Source organism: Carcharhinus amblyrhynchos, chromosome 23 (genome assembly GCF_965287045.1).
Source record: "Carcharhinus amblyrhynchos chromosome 23, sCarAmb.v2.hapA, whole genome shotgun sequence".
Classification (NCBI taxonomy): Eukaryota; Metazoa; Chordata; class Chondrichthyes; order Carcharhiniformes; family Carcharhinidae; genus Carcharhinus; species Carcharhinus amblyrhynchos.
In genome coordinates this window covers 40004912-40024978 of record NC_137346.1, presented here as the reverse complement: position 1 = coordinate 40024978, position 20067 = coordinate 40004912, and the positions used below count along the sequence as shown (strand labels likewise).

The following is a 20067-nucleotide window of genomic DNA, read 5'->3' as shown; positions in this document are numbered from 1 at the left end:
TACTAAAATAATTTCCATCTTTTTCTTGTAAGTGTAAGTCTTGTCTTGCTGTTTAAATGATAAAGCAATCAGGCCTTCCATTTCTGAGAGTAAGGTACTGACGCTTTCACAGTTGACACCTCGGTTCATTACGTTCAGTAAACCAGCGGCAAGATGCTGAAAGCAGAGCCTAATTGCCGAATTCTCAAGTGACACACTTAACTGCCGTATCACAGATACGGCAACGAGAGACTGAGGCATGAATGAAAAAGGATGGCCGAGTGTTCTTTTGAACAACCAAGTTGCACCTCTAATGTTGATGGTAAGCAACAGTTATATGTACACTCGAGGGTGGCATTTTTCTGCTATGGTTTAAGACGTATAGACCCTCTTAGCGTGTGTCTGATACTATTCTGACTAAATCAAGAGCAAAACACTCTGAATGCTGGATTTCCAGAGTAAATTGGACAATGATAGAACTACTCAGGCCTGACAGCATCTATGGGGAGATGAATAGAGGTAACGTTCTTTCATCAGAACTGTCATCATCCTATTAGCTCTTTGTGTCTCTGTTCAGATGCTACCAGACGTTTAATTCCTTTCCAACAAAAATGGTAATTGACCATAAGGTGTAACTTCCTCTTTCTAATGACTTTTCCAAAAATAATAGAAGTCAGTATTATCTCAAATGAGGAAAGCCAAAATTCTTGATAATGACCTTTCTCGTGATATGAGCGTGTTTAACACCAGAGCTACCTTCAAACGTTTAGAGTGCTATCGTACTGGCTCGCCGTGTTGGTCGATCAGCGCGGCAAGCCGCTAAAAGTGGCCGACGATCCAGTTCGTGCTGGACGTGGATGGTTTGGCATTACGCACGATGTTCCTGGCCGTGTTGTGCCGGCGGGATTGACTTTGTGCCCGAAGCCAATTTACAAAGGATTGACTCCATTTTCCAGTCTCTTAATTCACAGAGAATGAGCGTTCTGCAGCTGGCTTCCACAGTGTACTTTGGCTCCGTCTCCCCCATCTTTGCAAATCTCCCTGCTGTCAGAAGTGGAAAAATTGCAGTGCCGAACGTACCCAAAAAACTCAGGGACCCTCCCACCTTCAGACTTTTATGATGCACAGAAGAGGGGTCGTTGGAATTCCACCTATTGTGTATCGACAAAGATCAGGATATGATTGCCGTAGGATTGCAAGTTTTAATGCCTTGTGTTCCTGTAGCAGTTCTGCTACAAATAGTCAGGTATGCTGTGCTGAGTGACATATTGGCCATCCCGACCCCTGCTCCACGTGTGTGCTGACCCGTACCAAATACTATTCACCCACCATCCATCTGCTCAGTGATCTATGTGGCTCCTGATTAAGCCAACTTGCCTTTATTTTCAAATCTTTCAGTCCTACAACTCTGCTTCTGTGCTCCTCTAATTCCAATCCTCTTTAACATCCTCAATTTTAGTCTTTCACCATTGAGAGCTGTGCTCAGTTGAATAGGACTCAAACTAGAGATCGTGCCCTAAATCTCTCTGACTCTCTACCTCCGAATAATGATCTGGAGGTGGGGCGGGCTGTTAACGCGCAAATAAATGCGGCGCGAAGGAATGGGACGGCGATAATTATGGGGGATTTCAATCTACGTATTGATTGGTCGACCCACGTTGGACGCGGTGGGCTCGAGGAGGAGTTCTTGGAACGCAGCCGGGATAGTTTCCTCGAACAGTGTGTGTTGGAGCCGACGAGGGAGCGAGCTATCTCGGATCTGGTGTTATGTAACGAGGCGGGTAGAATTAGGGACCTTGCGGTGAAGGATCCTCTTGGGAAGAGTGATCATTGTACGGTGGAGTTCCTGACGCAGATGGAGGAGGAGAAAGTGGGTTCCCGGACACGCGTCCTTTGTTTGAACGGAGGGGAGTACGGTAGGACGAGAGAGGAATTGGCGAACGTTGACTGGGGGAGCGCGTCGGAAGGTAGGTCTGCTGAGGAACAGTGGAGGATCTTTAAGGAGACCTTTCTTGGTGCTCAGCAGAAATTTATTCCGACGGTTAAAAAGGATCGTAGGAGGAGAGGTAATCGGCCGTGGATAACGAAGGAGGTGAAGCAAAGTGTTAAATTAAAAGCGGATGCGTTTAGAGTAGCTATGAGTAGTGGGCGAGAAGAGGATTGGGAGAGGTTTAAATGTCAACAAAGAATGACAAAGAAGTTGATAAAGAAGGGTAGGAGAACCTATGAAGCTGGGCTAGCGCTTAATATAAAAAAGGATAGCGAGAGTTTTTATAAATACGTAAAAAGGAAGAGGCTGGCTAGGGTGAACGTTGGACCCTTAGAGGATGACCCTTAGTGGTAGGGGATGGGGAAATGGCTGAGGCCCCGAATAACGTTTTTGTTTCGGTCTTCACGGAGGAGGACGTGAATAATTTGCCGGGTGTTAGCGATGGAAAGATGGTAGGAGCGGAGGGCCTGAATGACATTATTGTTACTAGAGAGGCGGTGCTCGACAGACCGGAGGGACTGATTGTGGACAAGTCCCCAGGACCGGATGGAATGCATCCGAGGGTTCCGAAGGAAACGGCGGAGGTGATAGCGGACGCCTCGGTGATTATTTTCCAAACGTCGCTGGATTCCGGGGAAGTGTCGGAAGATTGGAAAACGGCTAATGTTACGCCGTTGTTTAAGAAGGGTGGCGGGGAATTATAGGCCGGTTAGTTTAACGTCTGTTGTAGGTAAAATGTTAGAATCCGTGATCAAAGAGAAAATAGCGAGGCATCTTGAGGGGAATTGTTTGGTAGAGCAGACGCAGCACGGTTTCGTCAAGGAGAAGTCGCGTCTGACGAATTTATCGGAGTTCTATGAGGATGTGTCTAGGGCGGTGGATAGAGGAGAGCCGGTGGACGTGGTGTTTCTTGATTTTCAGAAGGCGTTTGACAAGGTGCCTCACAAGAGGTTATTACAGAAGGTCAGGGGGCATGGAGTTGGGGGTAGGGTGTTAGCGTGGATGGAAGATTGGCTGTCAAATAGGAGGCAGAGAGTGGGGGTCAATGGGTGCTATTCGGATTGGCGGTTGGTGACCAGTGGAGTGTCCCAGGGGTCGGTGCTGGGGCCTCAGCCGTTCACCGTTTATATGGATGATCTGGAGGAGGGAACCGAGTGTACGGTGTCGAAATTTGCCGATGACACCAAGATTGGTGGAACGGCAAATTGTGCGGAGGGTGTGGAGAGTCTGCAGAAGGATCTAGATAGGCTGGGCGAATGGGCCAGGAACTGGCAAATGGAATTTAATGTTGGCAAATGTGAGGTTGTCCACTTTGGTAGGAATAATGGTAGGAAGGTCTATTACTTACGTGGCGAAGAACTGCAGCGTGCGACGGTGCAGAGGGACCTCGGGGTCCTCGTGCAGGAGTCGCAAAAACCCAGCCAGCAGGTGGTCAGGAAGGCGAATGGGATGCTGGCCTTCATAGCGAGGGGGATTGAATATAAAAGTAGGGAGGTCTTGCTGCAGCTGTATAGGGCACTGGTGAGGCCGCAGCTGGAGTAGTGTGTGCAGTTTTGGTCGCCGCACTTAGGCAAGGATATTTTGGCCTTGGAGGGAGTGCAGAGGAGGTTTACGAGGCTGATTCCGGAGTTGAGGGGGTTGAGGTATGAGGAGAGGCTGAATAGACTGGCCTTGTACTCGTTGGCGTTTAGGAGAATGAGGGGAGATCTCGTTGAGACGTATAAGATGTTGAATGGGATGGATAGGATAGAGGTGGAGAGGCACTTCCCGCTCAGAAAGGACAGTCGGACTAGAGGGCACAGCCTCCAGGTAAAGGGGGGGCGGTTTAGAACGGAGTTGTGGAGGAACTTCTTCCCTCAAAGGGTGGTGAATCTCTGGAATTCTCTGCACGTTGAAGTGGTGGAGGCTGCCTCGCTCAATATTTTAAGACGCGGGTTGATAGGTTTTTGATAGGCGAGGGGATTAAGGGTTATGGGGAGAGGGCGGGAATGTGGAACTGAGCCACGACAGATCAGCCACGATCTTGTTGAATGGCGGGGCAGGCTCGAGGGGCTAGATGGCCTACTCCTGCTCCTATTTCTTATGTTCTTATTGTGTTCTCCCTGTCTTGCTTTTGGAGTATTACTTAAAACCTCTGTCTATGGTTGAGTTTTGGTCATCTGCTCTATGAACTCCTTATGGCTCTTTCAAATTTTAAATTCCTGTGACCATTTTGGTTCTTGTTGCATTAAAGACATGATAAATCCAAGTTGTTGATTGTTTTGGGGATATTTCTGCTTTTTTAATGGGTGCTATTATCAAGTACAGATGATTGCATTTTTTTGGACATCGCTTTGAGATTTGGCTGGGAAACTGAATTAGGGGAGTAAATAAATCACTGGCTGTGGTTTAACATTCATTTCTGCATTCTGAGATTGGTTCTTCAGTACATTCGTGGGTGCTGAGCTACCTACTTTAATGGCTGCAGCCAATGTTGTGTAGTACACCTACAATGCTCGTAGGGAGGGGTTCCAGGATTTTGATCCAGTGACAGTGAAGGAGCGGTGATTAGTCAAGACTGGGTAGTTTGGAAGGGAAGCTGGTGATGGTGAGGTTACAAGGCTTCTACTGTCCTTGGTGGTAAATGTTTTGGGTTTGAAAAATGCTGCCTGAGGAGCCTTGGCAAGTTGCTGCAGTGCATCTTGCAGATGTTACACACTGATGTGCGTCGATGGTTTAAGGTGGTGGGTGAGCGTAGATCAAATGGGGACTGCTTTTGTCCTGAATTTTGTTAAGCTGCTTGTGCAGTTGGAGTTGCTCTCATCCAGTCACGTAGAGAATATTCCATCATGCTTCTGCTTTGTAGATGGTGAACAGGCTTTGGGGAGTCAGGATGTGTGTTAGCACAGAATTCCCAGCATCTGATCTGTTCTTGTAGCCACTCTATTTATACAGCTAGTACTGTTCAGTTTCTTGTCAATGGTAACCTCAGGTGGAGATTTATCAATGGTTAATGCCATCGAATGGTTATCTTGTCTTGTTGGAAATGGAATTTGCATACGTGGTAATGTTATTTGCCACTTACCAGCTGACATCCGAATGTCATACAGATCTCGCTACATGCGAGAAGGAACTGCTTCAATATCTGAGGTGTTGCTGACCACTGCGGTCATCAGCAAGCATCCTTGCTACTGAACTTACGGTAGAGGGAATGTCATTGATGAAATGGCTGAAGATAGTTGGGCCTACGACACTGTGATGCCCTGGGCTTGAGATGACTGACCTCCAACAAGCATAATGATCCATTGATTTCAATTTTCCGTGATGTTGCACTTAGTCAGGTGCTGTCACGATATCGAAGAGCAGCTGCTCTCGGATAAAATAATCCGAATTCTAGTTTGCACCAAGTCAAATGAAGTCCAAAGCCATGTGGCCCTGACTGAACACAAACTGAGCGTTGGTCAGAAGGTTACTGGTGAGTAATTGCCACTTGATAACACTGTCAGTGGCACCTTCCACTGTTGACAATTACAAGTAGACTGATCGGGCTGTAGTTTTCTGGATTGGATTTGTCTTGCTTTTTACGGATAAGACATACCTAGGAAACATTTTGTGTTGTCAGGTAAATGCTAATGTTGTGGCTGCACTGAAATAGTTTGACTTGGGGCCTGGCTAATTCTGAAGGACGAGTTTTTAGTGTTACAGCCGTAACGTTGTCAGGACCTAAAGCCTTAGGTTTAGATTCTACGCAACTAAATGTATGTTGAAGTGAGAAAGAAGTGGTGTTGTCATTATGTGTAATTGTTAAAGACTTATTAAAGATGTGATTGTTTCAGGAGATTATTCATTTTTTTATCAATTAATTATGAGTAAATATTTTTGTTACTTTGACCTTTGGAAGCTCGCTTTTGATATTGACGCGTCACCACTTCAAAGACACTGTCGCCATGGTACGCGTCTGCATTTAATCCAGCAGACAGGTCACTTGAATTAGGCGATTGATAATTTTGTGGCTCATAAATGTCTGCAAGTACAAATACGTAAAAAGATGATAGCATTTGGATTATAGCATCTAGGTTTTTGTTTTTTTTGAACTGCTGGGAGCCTGTCGAGGAGGCCAAAATCATTCATTTTTTAAAAAATATTAACAAAGGAGTTCCTTTTGGATTTCCCCCTCCCCACCACCTTGCTTATAAGGGCTGCATCTTCTGCCCATAAACCAGAGTACAAGCTCAGTATAATTCTGAGAATAGAAGGAATACCATTCTAGAGCGGCAGCCTGTTCTTTTCTGTGGCTTGGTGCTCAGGTTGGGATTCGATTTGAAGTGTCCCTTCAGTGTTACAGGTACCTGATGAGATTACGGACCGTGTGGCACGTGTTCAGAACTCACCGTGCCATGAAATGAAGCTACAATGATGTGAGGCACGTGTCGGCTATGATAAATTGGGAAGCGTTACTTAAAGGAATAATGTTGGATAGGCAATGGCAAGCATTCAACGAAGACGTGGATGAACGACAACAATTATTGCAACGAGGGATTGCTTTAATTCGGCATCACGTTCGGCTCAACGTCATGGGCCGAAGGGCCTCTTCCTGTGCTGTATTGTTCAGTGTCATTTAATGCAAGCCTGAAATCATAACCCACTGATGAGAGTTCTTAGTTTAATTAAATCTGAAATGTGTTTGTACCCATTAGCCTTGAGGAGGATTTCATCATGTGGCGGGAGCAGTTCTGGCCAGCGGTATGTGAGCACTTTGGTGTGGAAGCCACTGGCGACGATTCCAGGTGAGCGCCCCCTTTTATGAATGGCAAAGATCATATTACGTCAGCCTGGGTAAATTCTTCAATTTGTCAATCGCTTGGAAACTATCGAGCAGTACAGAATAAAATCAAACTGATCCGAGACAGCGCAGAGAATTTTACATCCAAAACGATTCATGCGAACCTGTACGGTCAGTTTACTTGAACAGAATACTGACGATCAGACTGCTTTAATGGTAGCTGTTGGATTTGACCAGTAGTGCGTGCAGATTCAGGCTAACTAATAATTTTAGCTACGCTAGCGTGCAGAAGCACCAACTCTGACATTTGATTATATATAATGCGTGAATTGCCTAAGTTGTGGTGAATGTTGTCAGGAAGTCCCAGCCATCAGCTGCTTTCCTGGTTACAGATTGTTTATCACTATCATTTCACTGTGGAAGAAGCGTCAGATCAAGCCTAAGATCGGGTGCAATGCCTTTTCTTGTCAGCTTGGATCTTGTGGGGAACGTGAATTACAATCAATTTGAATTGTTTTTTGCAATGAGGATTAAGGGCTTGCCCGGTCCATTTTGCGCAGAATGGAAGCTTGCAGTGACCACGTTAATGACTCGATAACCGAGACTTGATAATTTCACGCCACCTGCCAAGCGTGCAGGCTGTTTAAAAGCAACATTGTACTTGCTGCTTTTCAGCATCCGTCAATATGAGCTGGTGGTGCATAATGACATAAGCACGAACAAGGTCTACACCGGAGAGATGGGACGGTTGAAAACTTACGAAATTCAAAAACCGTAAGTAAATTTTTACAATATTCTTTCAATTGTCGCTGTTTTGTGTTGCAAAAACACGCATTGTAATTTCAGTGCACACGTTGAATTATCTGTCATCCTGTCTCACTTACTTATTGATACTGATCAACAGATTTGGCACAGAAACTCAACATCTTGGTCGCTGAGTTTGCCCCATAGCCAATGTTCTGCAATCGGTTTGTGACGTTAAACATCTTAAACCAGTCTTCATCTCTGATAAGAACATTGTCATTGTTTTTGTGAAATCACAAAGATAACTTATTGCAAGATGCTAAAGAACAACATGCTGGTTGAGCCATACTCTAACTTTGTGTAACACTTCTTATTCCACCATTGTTCTCAATTCAATATAAACTGTATTCCTTGAGAGGTAATTCCAATCTAAAGCTCTCCCACCTTCCAAATACTTCAATAAAATCGCTCATCATTTTCCTTGCTTGGAGAAATCTCTGAGTCACCAACAACACGATGAGACTTTAGCAGGCTGTTAAAGACTCCTCCTGTCATGAATAGCTTGATAATTTATCATTTCTTAACTGGCAGGCCTCCAGATATCCTAAACTAGAGAAAAAGTAGCTTAAGAACAGTAAAATTTCCAACATGCGTTAAAGGCTGATTTGCTGTATGTGTAAAATATTCCTCACCGAGCATTAATTTGGGATCAATATCCAAACTTGAGTTTGGCTTGGAGAACTCTGTTACGTTCTAGTTAAAACACTGCAGAGACTAAAATCATTACAGAATAGGCCGAGTAAGAGACGAATCCAGTCGATTTTGCCAGCGATCTGCTTTTGTACCCAACTCGGTAACTTAAAGCACTTAGATTTTGATAAAACATCAGCCGCAGAACGCTTCTGCAAATCTTGTAAACTCAATTGTATATACTGATACCGAATAAAGAGTAAATGCTGGCAAATCTCAGGTACGTGCACGCGTGGCTCTGCATCAATCTGAAATGTGCCGTGCTTTGAAATAAATGGGCCACTCAACATCGTGAAAGATCAAGTATAAATAGTTCATTGACACGATAACAACGTTCAGAGGAGTTTGTAGTGCACCCACACGACGAAAGATCAGTCGGAGCTTTGCTAGAGCGTGTTACAAATTGGTTCAGTCTTTCAAAGACCTGGTACGAGCGTGACGGCCTTGAATGGCGTCCTTCTGTGTTCTACGATTCTAAGACCCACAGTGGAAGACGCTATCGAGGCTGGAGTAGTAGAAAAGGTCAGGCGAGTCGAAAAATATGGGCTGTAATGAGTGAGGTTAAATTTTAACTACCTCAGTAACGTAAGAAGAAATGAGTGGTGGGTTTATTCCTGACACTAAATGAAATGACAGCTTGAATGATGCATTTTGGAAAACACCCATCTTCCTTGATTTGATAACTCGGTTTGATTTATTATTGTTACATGTATTGGTATACAGTGAAAAGCATTTTTTCTTGCACTCTATACAGACAAAGCACATTATTCATAAAGTACATAGGGGAGAAGGAAAGAAGAGAGTACAGAATATAGTTTATGGTCATAGCTATGATGTAAAATAAAATTAGCTTAATATCCGGTACGTCCATTCAAAAGTGTGACGACAGCAGGGAAGAAGCTGTTCTTCAGTCGGTCGGTACGTGACCTCGGACGTTTGTATTGTTTTCCCAATGGAAGAAAGTGGAAGAGAAAACGTTCAGGGTGCGTCGGGTCCTCGATTACGTTGGCTGCTTTTCACAGAATCCCGACAGTGCAGGAGGAGGCCGTTTGGCCCATTGAGTCTGCACCAACCACGATCCCACCCAGGCCCTGTTCCTGTAACCTCACATATTTACCCAGCTAATCCACCTGACGGTGGGTCAATGTAACATGGCCAGTCAACCCAGCTCGCACATCTTAATATGGTGTCACTATGGAGGGTCCAGGTTGTTGGTGATCTGGACACCTAGAAACTTGAAGCTCTCACCCATTTCCATTTCATCCCTGTTGATCCTCCACTGCGCTTCCTGAAGTCCCTATCTTTCTATTTTGTTGTCTTCTGATGCAGGTATTGTGGAATGACCCTTTTTTGATGTGAGTGCTGCTCTAATGTTTGTTTCAAAAAAATGCTGTTTCCAATTCAGACCTTTTGATGCAAAGAACCCATTTTTGGCGTCGGTGACAGTGAACCGGAAATTGAATAAAGGAGGAGAACGGCACCTCATGCACCTGGAGCTGGACATCGGTGGCTCAAAGATTAGGTAAGAGATGAAGGACTTGAGCTACTTGGACACTGGTTTCTCCAAATCGTGGGTCCCCTTTTGAGTTTGTGGAATATGAATTAATTTCATAAACAGGGAGAAACTTGGTTCATGCTTCTACAGAAGGGAAGTCAGGTGGTGAGAAACATTTTTCTTTAAAAAAAAAATCTCTTGAAACCGAGGTCGCGCACAGGATGATTATTTCCTCCAAGTCACAAAAAGAAGTCGAGAGTAACGTGCCACCAAACTGATCGAAAGTAAATTAGTGCAGATGCTGGAATCTGAAACCAAAAGAGAAAACATTGGAAAATCTCAGCACGTCTGGCAATATCTGTAGGAAGAGAAAAGAGCTGACGTTTCGAGTCCAGACGACATAAGAACATAAGAAATAGGAGCAGGAGTAGGCCATCCAGCCCCTCGAGCCTGCCCCGCCATTCAATAAGATCACGGCTGATCTGTCGTGGCTCAGTTCCACATTCCCGCCCTCTCCCCATAACCCTTAATCCCCTCGCCTATCAAAAACCTATCAACCCGCGTCTTAAAAATATTGAGCGAGGCAGCCTCCACCACTTGAACGGGCAGAGAATTCCAGAGGTTCACCACCCTTTGAGTGAAGAAGTTCCTCCTCGACTCTGTTCTAAACCACCCCCCCTTTATCTTGAGGCTGTGCCCCCTAGTCCTGCTATCCTTTCTGAGCGGGAAGAGTCTCTCCACCTCTATCCTATCCATTCCATTCAAAATCTTATGCATCTCAATGAGATCTCCCCTCGTTCTTCTAAACTCTAACGAGTACAAGCCTAGTTTATTCAGCCTCTCCTCATAGTTCAACCCCCTCAACTCCGGAATCAGCCTAGTAAACCTCCTCTGCACTCCCTCCAAGGCCAAAATATCCTTGCGTAAGCGCGGCGACCAAAACTGCACACAGTACTCCAGCTGCGGCCTCACCAGTGACCTGTACAGCTGCAGCGAGACCTCCCTACTTTTATATTCAGTCCCCCTCGCTATGAAGGCCAGCATCCCATTCGCCTTCCTGACCACCCGCTGCACCTGCAGGCTGGGTTTTTGCGACTCGTGCACGAGGACCCTGAGGTCCCTCTGCACCGTCGCATGCTGCAGTTTTTCGCCATGTAAGTAATAGTCCTTCTACCATTATTCCTACCAAAGTGGACAACCTCACATTTGCCAACATTAAATTCCATTTGCCAGTTCCTGGCCCATTCGCCCAGCCTATCTAGATCCTTCTGCAGACTCTCCACACCCTCCGCACAATTTGCCGTTCCACCAATCTTGGTGTCATCGGCAAATTTCGACACCGTACGCTCGGTTCCCTCCTCCAGATCATCCATATAATTGGTGAACGGCTGAGGCCCCAGCACCGACCCCTGGGACACTCCACTAGTCACCAATCCGAATAGCACCCATTGACCCCCACTCTCTGCCTCCTATTTGACAGCCAATCCTCTATCCACGCTAACACCCTACCCCCCAACTCCACGCCCCCTGACCTTCTGCAATAACCTCTTGTGAGGCACCTTGTCAAATGCCTTCTGAAAATCAAGAAAGACCACATCCACCGGCTCTCCTCTATCCACCGCCCTAGACACATCTTCATAGAACTCCGATAAATTCGTCAGACGCGACTTCTCCTTAACGAAACCGCGCTGCGTCTGCTCTACCAAACAGTTCTCCTCAAGATGCCTCGCTATTCTCTCTTTGATCACGGATTCTAACATTTTTCTTACAACAGACGTTAAACTAACCGGCCTATAATTCCCCGCCTTTTGCCTGCCACCCTTCTTAAACGACGGCGTAACATTAGCCGTTTTCCAATCTTCCGACACTTCCCCGGAATCCAGCGACGTTTGGAAAATAATCACCGAGACGTCCGCTATCACCTCTGCCGTTTCCTTCGGAACCCTCGGATGCATTCCATCCGGTCCTGGGGACTTGTCCACAATCAGTCCCTCCGGTCTGTCGAGCACCGCCTCTCTAGTAACAATAACGTCATTCAGGCCCTCCGCTCCTACCATCTTTCCATCGCTAACACCCAGCAAATTACTCACGTCCTCCTCCGTGAAGACCGAAACAAAAAAGTTATTTGGGGCCTCAGCCATTTCCCCATCCCCTACCACTGAGTCCCCCTTCTCATCCTCTAAGGGTCCAACGTTCACCCTAGCCAGCCTCTTTTTACGTATTTATAAAAACTCTTGCTATCCTTTTTTATATTAAGCGCGAGCCCAGCTTCATAGTTTATCCTACCCTTCTTTATCAATTTCTTTGTCATTCTTTGTTGACACTTAAACCTCTCTCAATCCTCTTCTCGCCCACTACTCTTAGCTACTCTAAACGCATCCGCTTTTAATTTAACACTTTCCTTCACCTCCTTCGTTATCCACGGCAGATTACCTCTCCTCCTACGATCCTTTTTAACCGTCGGAATAAATTTCTGCTGAGCACCAAGAAAGATCTCCTTAAAGATCCTCCGCTGTTCCTCAGCAGACCTACCTTCCGACGCGCTCCCCCAATCAACATTCGTCAATTCCTCTCTCATCCTACCGTACTCCCCTCTGTTCAGACAAAGCTTTGAAATGCTAACAGGTGCTGCCAGATCTGCTGAGATTTTCCAGCATTTTCTCTTTTGGTGCCACCAAACAAAAATAATCTCAAACAAATGAATGATTTTGATGTAAATGAGCTGGAAATTTTGTTGGCCTTTTCTGTGAATTATAAAGAGTGAATTTGAGGATTACCTGTATAATGAGGGTCTAATAAATAGCAGCCAAAATGAATCAGAGGGAAAGTTTGCACCTGAAAAGCCTCTTTGGCCTTTTTTTTGAGAAAGTAACAATCTGAGGGAACTCTTGAAAGTCTTATGTGGCATATCTCAACTTAAAAAGCATTTGATACTAAAGATTATTAAACTGAAACTATAAGGCACAATGTCATAATGGCTGTAGAATGGAAAACAACAGGTACATAGAAGTTGTGTCAAGTTAATGGCAGAGGACAATGAATGGATACCGTTGGAAGACTATTGTGAGCGCTGTTATTTCTGATTTGCTTCAGTGTTTTGGCTCTAGATATTCAGTGCAGTTTGGCCAAGTTTACACGTGAGAGCAAACTGGGAATGATGGAGGCCTTTAGGAATTACAAAAGTAAATTGAGTGGTATCTTAATTACGTATTTTCCTTTGAATTCAATAAATACCGGTGGACAGCAGCGATGGTTGTTCCCTGATTCTTTTAAGGTGTAGGAAGTAAACCTGAATGCGTGGACCAGAGGAGCAGGATAAGAAAGCAGAGATTCAGGATTATGAAGAAAAGTTGGGATGAGATGTCAAGAACAAGTTTTTTATTTTTAGAATGATTAATACCCTGGCCTGGTTCCCAGGAGGGGGTTGAAATCCTGGAACTGGACTGGTTTAAGGCTCAGTTAGATGTTCTAATAGAAAGACGGTAGGAGCCATGCAAACCAGGGATGCTCCAGGTAGGAAACCCCATTTTATGCTCAGTTAGTCGGTCACAGTCGGATGGTGTTGGGAAACTTGGCACCTGTTGGGTGGAGATCAGCCAGGAGTGGCATCCAACGATCAGCTAAAATGCCACCGTTGACCATTTTCTTTCCATTACCTCAGTAATCTCTCTTTTACCAGATTCATGTTTTTTGTACCTTGCTCCTTGTTAAATACCTCAGTTGACCTAGAATCATCCCTACGATGCAGACAGAGGCCATTCAGCCCATCGAACCTGCACTCGTAACCATCCCACCCAGTAACACCACATATTTACCCTACTAGTCCCCCTGACGCTAGGGTCAATTCAGCACGGCCGATCAACCTAACTCTCACATCTTTGGAGTGTAAGAGGAAACCGGAGCACCCGGAGGAAACACAGGCAGGCGTAGGGAGAACGTGCAAACTCCCCACAGACGGTGACCCGGGTCCCTGGCGCTATATAGAAATTCACAGATACAAAGGGTTCCAAATTCATGCGATTCTTGTGTGCAAAATTGTTCTTGAATGTACATTTTACGAAGCTCAAATTCTAGTGACGCATGTGGGGCGAGCAGCGACACACAATAGGTCACAATGCGATTTGTAGATTTTGTTAAACGGCTCAGTGCAGTATACAATAGCATTGAAAAGAAAATCTGTATTGTAGGAGGCTCGCTTAACCAGGGAATGTCCCAAAGCATTTTGAATTAAATACTTTTTAAATATTGTAATTTAGAAGAAACATATGGCAAGGTCCCATAAACAGCAATGACATAAATGCCAGAGTGACTGTTTTGGGTACTGATTGAGGAATAACTGGACTGGGATCACTATCTGCTCGTTGTGCTTTGGAATCTTTTACACGCACCTGAGGGGGAAGATGGAACCTCACTTTAATTCCTCATCCGCAGGATGGCACTCCCAGTAGTCACAGTACTCCTTCGGTGACGCTGCATTTCCTCCAGTGTCGTGTTAGAGCGTCACGACTGGATTATGTGATTGAACCTATAAAAGCAGAGAAACAGAATCTTGTGGTATATAACAGAAATAAGAACATAAGAAATAGGAGCAAGAGTAGGCCATCTAGCCCTTCGAGTCTGCCCCGCCGTTCAATAAGATCATGGCTGATCTGTCGTGGCTCAGTTCCCCATTCCCGCCCTCTCCCCATAACCCTTAATCCCCTCGCTTATCAAAAACTCATCAACCCGCGTCTTAAAAATATTGAGCGAGGCAGCCTCCACCACTTCAACGGGCAGAGAATTCCAGAGATTCACCACCCTTTGAGTGAAGAAGTTCCTCCTCAGCTCCATTCTAAAAAACCCCCCCCCCACCCCCCCCGACCTTTATCTTGAGGCTGTGCCCCCTAGTCCTACTGTCCTTTCTGAGCGGGAAGAGTCTCTCCACCTCTATCCTATCCATCCCATTCATCATCTTATACGTCTCAATGAGATCTCCCCTCATTCTTCTAAACTCTTAACGAGTACAAGCCTCGTTTATTCAGCCTCTCCTCATAGCTCAACCCCAAAATAGAATGTTTCCCAGAAGTAACTGGACCCTGGATGGGCCTAGCCCCATCTGGGACAGTTCAGGCATTCTATTGCATCGGACAACTTGGTTTTGGAGTAGGGGAGACACCGTGAAAACTACTAAAGTGACGAAAGGGATTTGGTAATTGAATTTTTGGCTGAGATTAAGGAAGCTGTGAATATTAGCGTCGGAGGAAAGTGTGCATCGTAGAGGCGTTTTCAAAGTTTGAACGGCTTCAATTTTTTTTAAATGTAACTGAGGGGCTTGGGGGGGAGGGGAAAGTGAACGGAACGGGCTCGCTTCACAGCGTACAAGGGAAAGCTTTCTCGGTGGAGACTGTGCCATAAGGTTAACGTGTCATTGATATAGTCTCTTGGCAAAAGAAGCAATTGTGGGGAAATGTGAGAGTTATGGGAGTCTAAGGACAGTTAGGGAGATAGGAACGCGGAGGAACTGCTGTGTTTTAATTCCGTTGTATGGTGTTTCTCTTCCTTTTGCAGATACGAGAGTGGGGATCACGTGGCTGTGTTCCCCATCAACGATTCAGCACTGGTTAATGAGATTGGCAAAATACTAAACTCAGACTTGGATATAGTATTTTCCTTAAAAAATCTCGATGGTGAGTGACGAGCGAGTGTCCTCATTCAGTAAAGGGTGTAAATGGGAAAAACAAGAAGTAACATCTAATGTTGACAAAATAGTAGAATATTAAACGGTTAGTTCACAATCAAAAGGGAAACTTCAGGCGCTCGTGATGTGGGAAGAGGCTGGTAACTGCCAAGGTCTGATGCGTGACATGTTTAAAACTGGTATACTCCTGACAGCCAGTTGAAGGAAGAATCCAAATCCAGCCTTTACGTGGAATCTTTATCCGGTCTTTATTCAGAATGATACAGTACAGGTGTGCGTCTCCCGATTCCACTTTGTTCCAGTCCTCACGTCTCCGTTTGCGCTCGAGCGATAGTCTGGTCGACGCCCTCCACCTGTCCGTATTTAATGTCAGTTCGTACGACTGACAACTTCCAGCTCTCTGTGGAGTTCGTTGGAGACGTCTTAAATTGTCATTTTTATTAATCAAGCCTCCAGAGGGAAGATGAGACATGGAAAAATAATTCTAATACCCCTGGAGTTTACTCAATTGCCATATTTGATGCAGTGCATCTCTTCAACGATGACACTTTTGGATTGAGCTACCGACCGTTCTTTTTGTTACCTGATAAAAGGTCTGTTCTCAATTGAGATTAAATGTAAACTAGTTGAAGTAAACTGCTGGATTCAGAAGGCAAGTGACCTGTCATAAACCTGGTCAGAAGCACTGAAACCAGCACTTCCAGTTGCTACAGGAGGTTCTAGACCTCTGTCTGGGATTAATGTTTAGACATTTGACTGTATAAATAAAAATCACGCAGGCTGTATCTGGGCTAATGCTGATTAGGGTCGGTTAATGAGTTTTGATTAAAATAAGAAGATACACAGAGCTTGGCCTTTATTTGGAGAAAGCTAACACTTGCCCACAAGCGGGACTCGTTTTGCTTCGTTTGAGATCAGTTATCTTTCAAGTGTATCGTATGCACGTCTTAATTCATTTCCACAACAATAGAAATGCTGAACAAGTGCGCTCTCCGGCGTGTTGTTAATTTGTCCTTTGTGTTTCTGTTTCTCTAGAGGAGTCCAATAAGAAACACCCATTCCCCTGCCCGACCACGTACCGAACAGCTTTGTCACATTACCTAGATATCACCAATCCTCCACGTACTAATGTTCTCTACGAATTGGCACAGTATGCATCCGACCCCAAAGAGCAAGAATTCCTCCGGAAGATGGCTTCATCTTCCCCTGAAGGAAAGGTAAGTGCACCAGTATGTATTGAGAGCCTAGTAAAATGGATCTCGTTCAGACACGATTGAACGTCCACTTACGCGACTCGTTCTGTCAAATCCTCTCTCTCTGTCTCGCTCGCACTTGCTGTCTCCCATTACTACAGCATTTAAGAAACTTTTGCCTTCAGCAGCCTCAGTCCCAAATTGGTTACTGGTGCGATTTGATGCTTTCTTTCAATAAAATGCTGTCAATTTTATTGCTTACGTGAGCTCGTAGTTAGGGCACATCGGGCTGACTCCTTGAATTATTTGTCGAGCGGAGTATTCTGCTGCCCCAGAGTCAGGTGAAACTAACGCTCGTAAATGCCTAAAAGAATGGCTACAGATTGGAAAATGAGGTAATATTTTCACTCTTTGTATTAAGGATGTCTGTACACTGTGTTTCAGTTGCAATACCTCACGTGGGTGGTGGAAGACAGGAGAAATATCCTCGCCATTTTGCAAGACTTGCCATCTCTTCGTCCACCAATCGATCATCTGTGCGAGTTGTTGCCACGGTTACAGGCTCGCTATTATTCTATCGCTTCATCTTCAAAGGTGAGACTTGCTTAGGAGTACCGTATAAAGCACTTGCGGTAAGCTGTCGTAACGTCGACAAACGTGGAATGTTAAAATTTCAAATCGAAAAACTGCGTCTTGGTTTTTGATAAATTCCTATAGCGTCGTCTGGTCACTTGAGTTATTGAGTGTAACCTTGAGACGTGGGCGTCGTTGGCTAAGCCAGCGTTTATCGCCCTCGAGAAGGCGGTGGTGAGCTGCCTTCTTAAACCACTGAAGTCCCTGAGGTGTGGTACGTGCGCACTGCTGTTAGGGACGGAGTTCTAGGATTTTGACCCAGCGACAATGAAGGAATATATTTCCAAGTCAGGATCGCGAGTATCTTGGAATGAAACTTCCAGGTGCTGGTACTCTCATGTATCTTGTCCTTCTAGATTGTTGAACTTACGGGTTGTAAGATGCTGTCTAATGTGCCTTAATGAGTTCCTGCAGCGCATCTTATAAACGATACGCGTTGCCGCCACTGCGTCGGCGGTGGGGCGAATGAATGTTAGCGGAAGGGCTGCCGATCGAGCGGGCTGCTTTGTCTAGATCGTGCTTTGCGGGGCCTGGGACTTGTGTGCCACTAGACCTCTTGCAAAAGGTATGGCTTTGATGTAATGTTGGTATCGGTTGCATCTCTTTCATGCAGCAGGATGTCCAACAAAACTTGAGCAAGTTGGAAGACAAAACAACGTTGCTGCGCTTGGCTCCTTGGGCAAGGAAAGGGTGTTTGCTGAGCCCATGCCGATTGCTCAGAACAATATTAGTATTTGGGTTTTACTGCCTGAAGGGTCAGATGATCTGAACAAAGAACAAAAACAGCCCGGGAAACAGGCCTTTGGGCCCGACGAGCCCGCGCCGCCATTTTAACATTACCGGTTCCCCCTCCACCCGTGACCCTTATCTACGCTTCCGGCATTCCGCGTTGAGGGAAAACTAATTTAGGGACAATTTATTACCTCCAGTCGGCCTAATAGCACATCTTTGGGGTGTGGGAGGAAACCGGAGCACCCGGAGAAAACCCAAGCAAGCGCGGGGAGAACGCGCAAACTCCCACAGACGCTGGCCCAAATCCGCGTGTCTGCACAGCAAACAGTGATAGTCACTGAGGTGTCGTGTTGCCCAGTGTCTGGTCCTCGTTTAAGCACAGACTAACGACGTGAAGTACTAGAGCAGACCTAGTACGACCCATCGCGCGTACGCCCCTCGTTGAACGACAAGGCGGACCGACCTAAAACCTGTGAATTAAAAGAGAAAAACACTAGTATCGTTCCACATCCTTTTACATTACCAGGGACGTCCCAACGCTACTGAACCTTATTTAAAACAATCTCCGATATCCTTCCGTCTCCGACCCACTCACGTGCCCGTCTAAGTAACCCTTAAACAACTCCAGCGTGCCTGCCTCCACCACCTTGCTTGGCAGAGCATTCCGTACCCCCACGACCCTCTGTGTGGAAAAACCTCCCTCTGATATCCGTGTTGTACCTCTCCCCCCTCACCCTAAGCCCTTGGCCCCTCGTGCTGTGCGTCTCTAACGTAGGAAATAGCTTACCACTGTTTACTCTATACCCTTCGTGATCTTATATACCTCTATTAGATCCCCCCTCAGTCGCCTTCTTTCAAGGGAAAACAGCCCCAATTTGCTCAGTCTTTCCTCAGCTGCTTTGTCCTGGGGAGGTCACGTGAGGAATTACGCAAGGAAAGTCCTGTGTGTGACTACTAGAGTTCTTTGCGCTTCCAACTCTAACTATGCCATTTGGAATTGGACAGGGAACCAGAATCTATGCCCGTACCTAGGTCACACGAATACTAGAAATTAACCCTCTGTAGCATTCAGTCAGCGTGTAGTCGGCTCGAGGCGAATTTTAACTGCAGTCTTGTGTCCTAATAAGGATCTGGCTGCAAGTTTTTCAGTAACTAACAAACCACTTGGGACATCGGTGCTTCAGTTACAGTTTGTATTTTCGTATTTGGCAATGCTGTCTTGCACAGCACTAAAGAAGTTAATTTTCTAGCAGTGATTTAGAGTTGTACGATTTGATAATAGGTTTGCAATCTGTTTCTGTAGGTTCACTCTAATTCAGTTCACATTTGTGCGGTTGTGGTGGAGTACACATCTAAAGCGGGCCGCGTCAACAGGGGTGTCGCGACGACCTGGCTTCGCAACAAAGTGCCGACTTGTAACGATCGCAAGCCCACTGTTCCGATGTACGTGCGGAAGTCTCAGTTCCGGCTGCCCTACAAACCCAGTACGCCGGTCCTCATGATCGGACCCGGAACCGGCATCGCTCCGTTCGTTGGCTTTATTCAGGAGCGGGCCTGGCTGAAGCAGCAAGGTACAGGAGCAGAACGATATCCTCTTAATTTTTAATCGTGGCCTGAACCTTTCCTCCTTTGGATGATTTAGCCTAGTGTCAATGGATATGAATCAGGCCTTTTTCCTTCTCCATTTTAGCTTTCTTGAAATGTTGCTTTCCATACTTTCCCTCTTTCTCAATACTGTTTCACTTCTGTATTGAATCCTGGTTCTATCACAGTTAATATATAACCAACATCCTGAAGATTTGCCTGTGGAGCACGTTCCCTGCTGGTGGTTTAGATGATTTTTCATCGCAACGGAACCAGCCTTTAATAACACATATTTGAATATGTTGATTTCTAGTTTTTTAAATTTTGTGGCAACTTGGCTGAGTTGGTAACTTTTGTTCCCGAAGAATTCTTTAAATTGGAGCAGATAATCTAGAATGAGATTCTAGCGCAAAACTGAACGTACTGCGTCGTCAAAGCGCCCTTCCTCAGTTTAACCAGGCTGCCTCGCTAAATATTTTTAAGAAGCGGGTTGATGGGTTTTTGATAAGAGAAGGGATTAAGGGTTAT

The 20067-nt window shown here is 45.5% G+C and overlaps 1 protein-coding gene across 2 annotated transcripts in view; it reads left to right on the top strand.

Annotated features, from left to right (window-relative positions):
• LOC145357540 (NADPH--cytochrome P450 reductase-like) overlaps window positions 1-20067 on the top strand; it is an 85072-nt gene that overhangs the window by 56239 nt on the left and 8766 nt on the right. For both annotated transcript variants that reach the window (XM_080210994.1, XM_080210995.1), the window contains exons 7-13: window positions 6646-6735; window positions 7407-7505; window positions 9631-9747; window positions 15268-15386; window positions 16433-16614; window positions 17035-17184; window positions 19259-19526. In XM_080210994.1, the coding sequence (XP_080067120.1) occupies window positions 6646-6735; window positions 7407-7505; window positions 9631-9747; window positions 15268-15386; window positions 16433-16614; window positions 17035-17184; window positions 19259-19526 (1025 nt within the window). The remainder of the gene's footprint in view (window positions 1-6645; window positions 6736-7406; window positions 7506-9630; window positions 9748-15267; window positions 15387-16432; window positions 16615-17034; window positions 17185-19258; window positions 19527-20067) is intronic.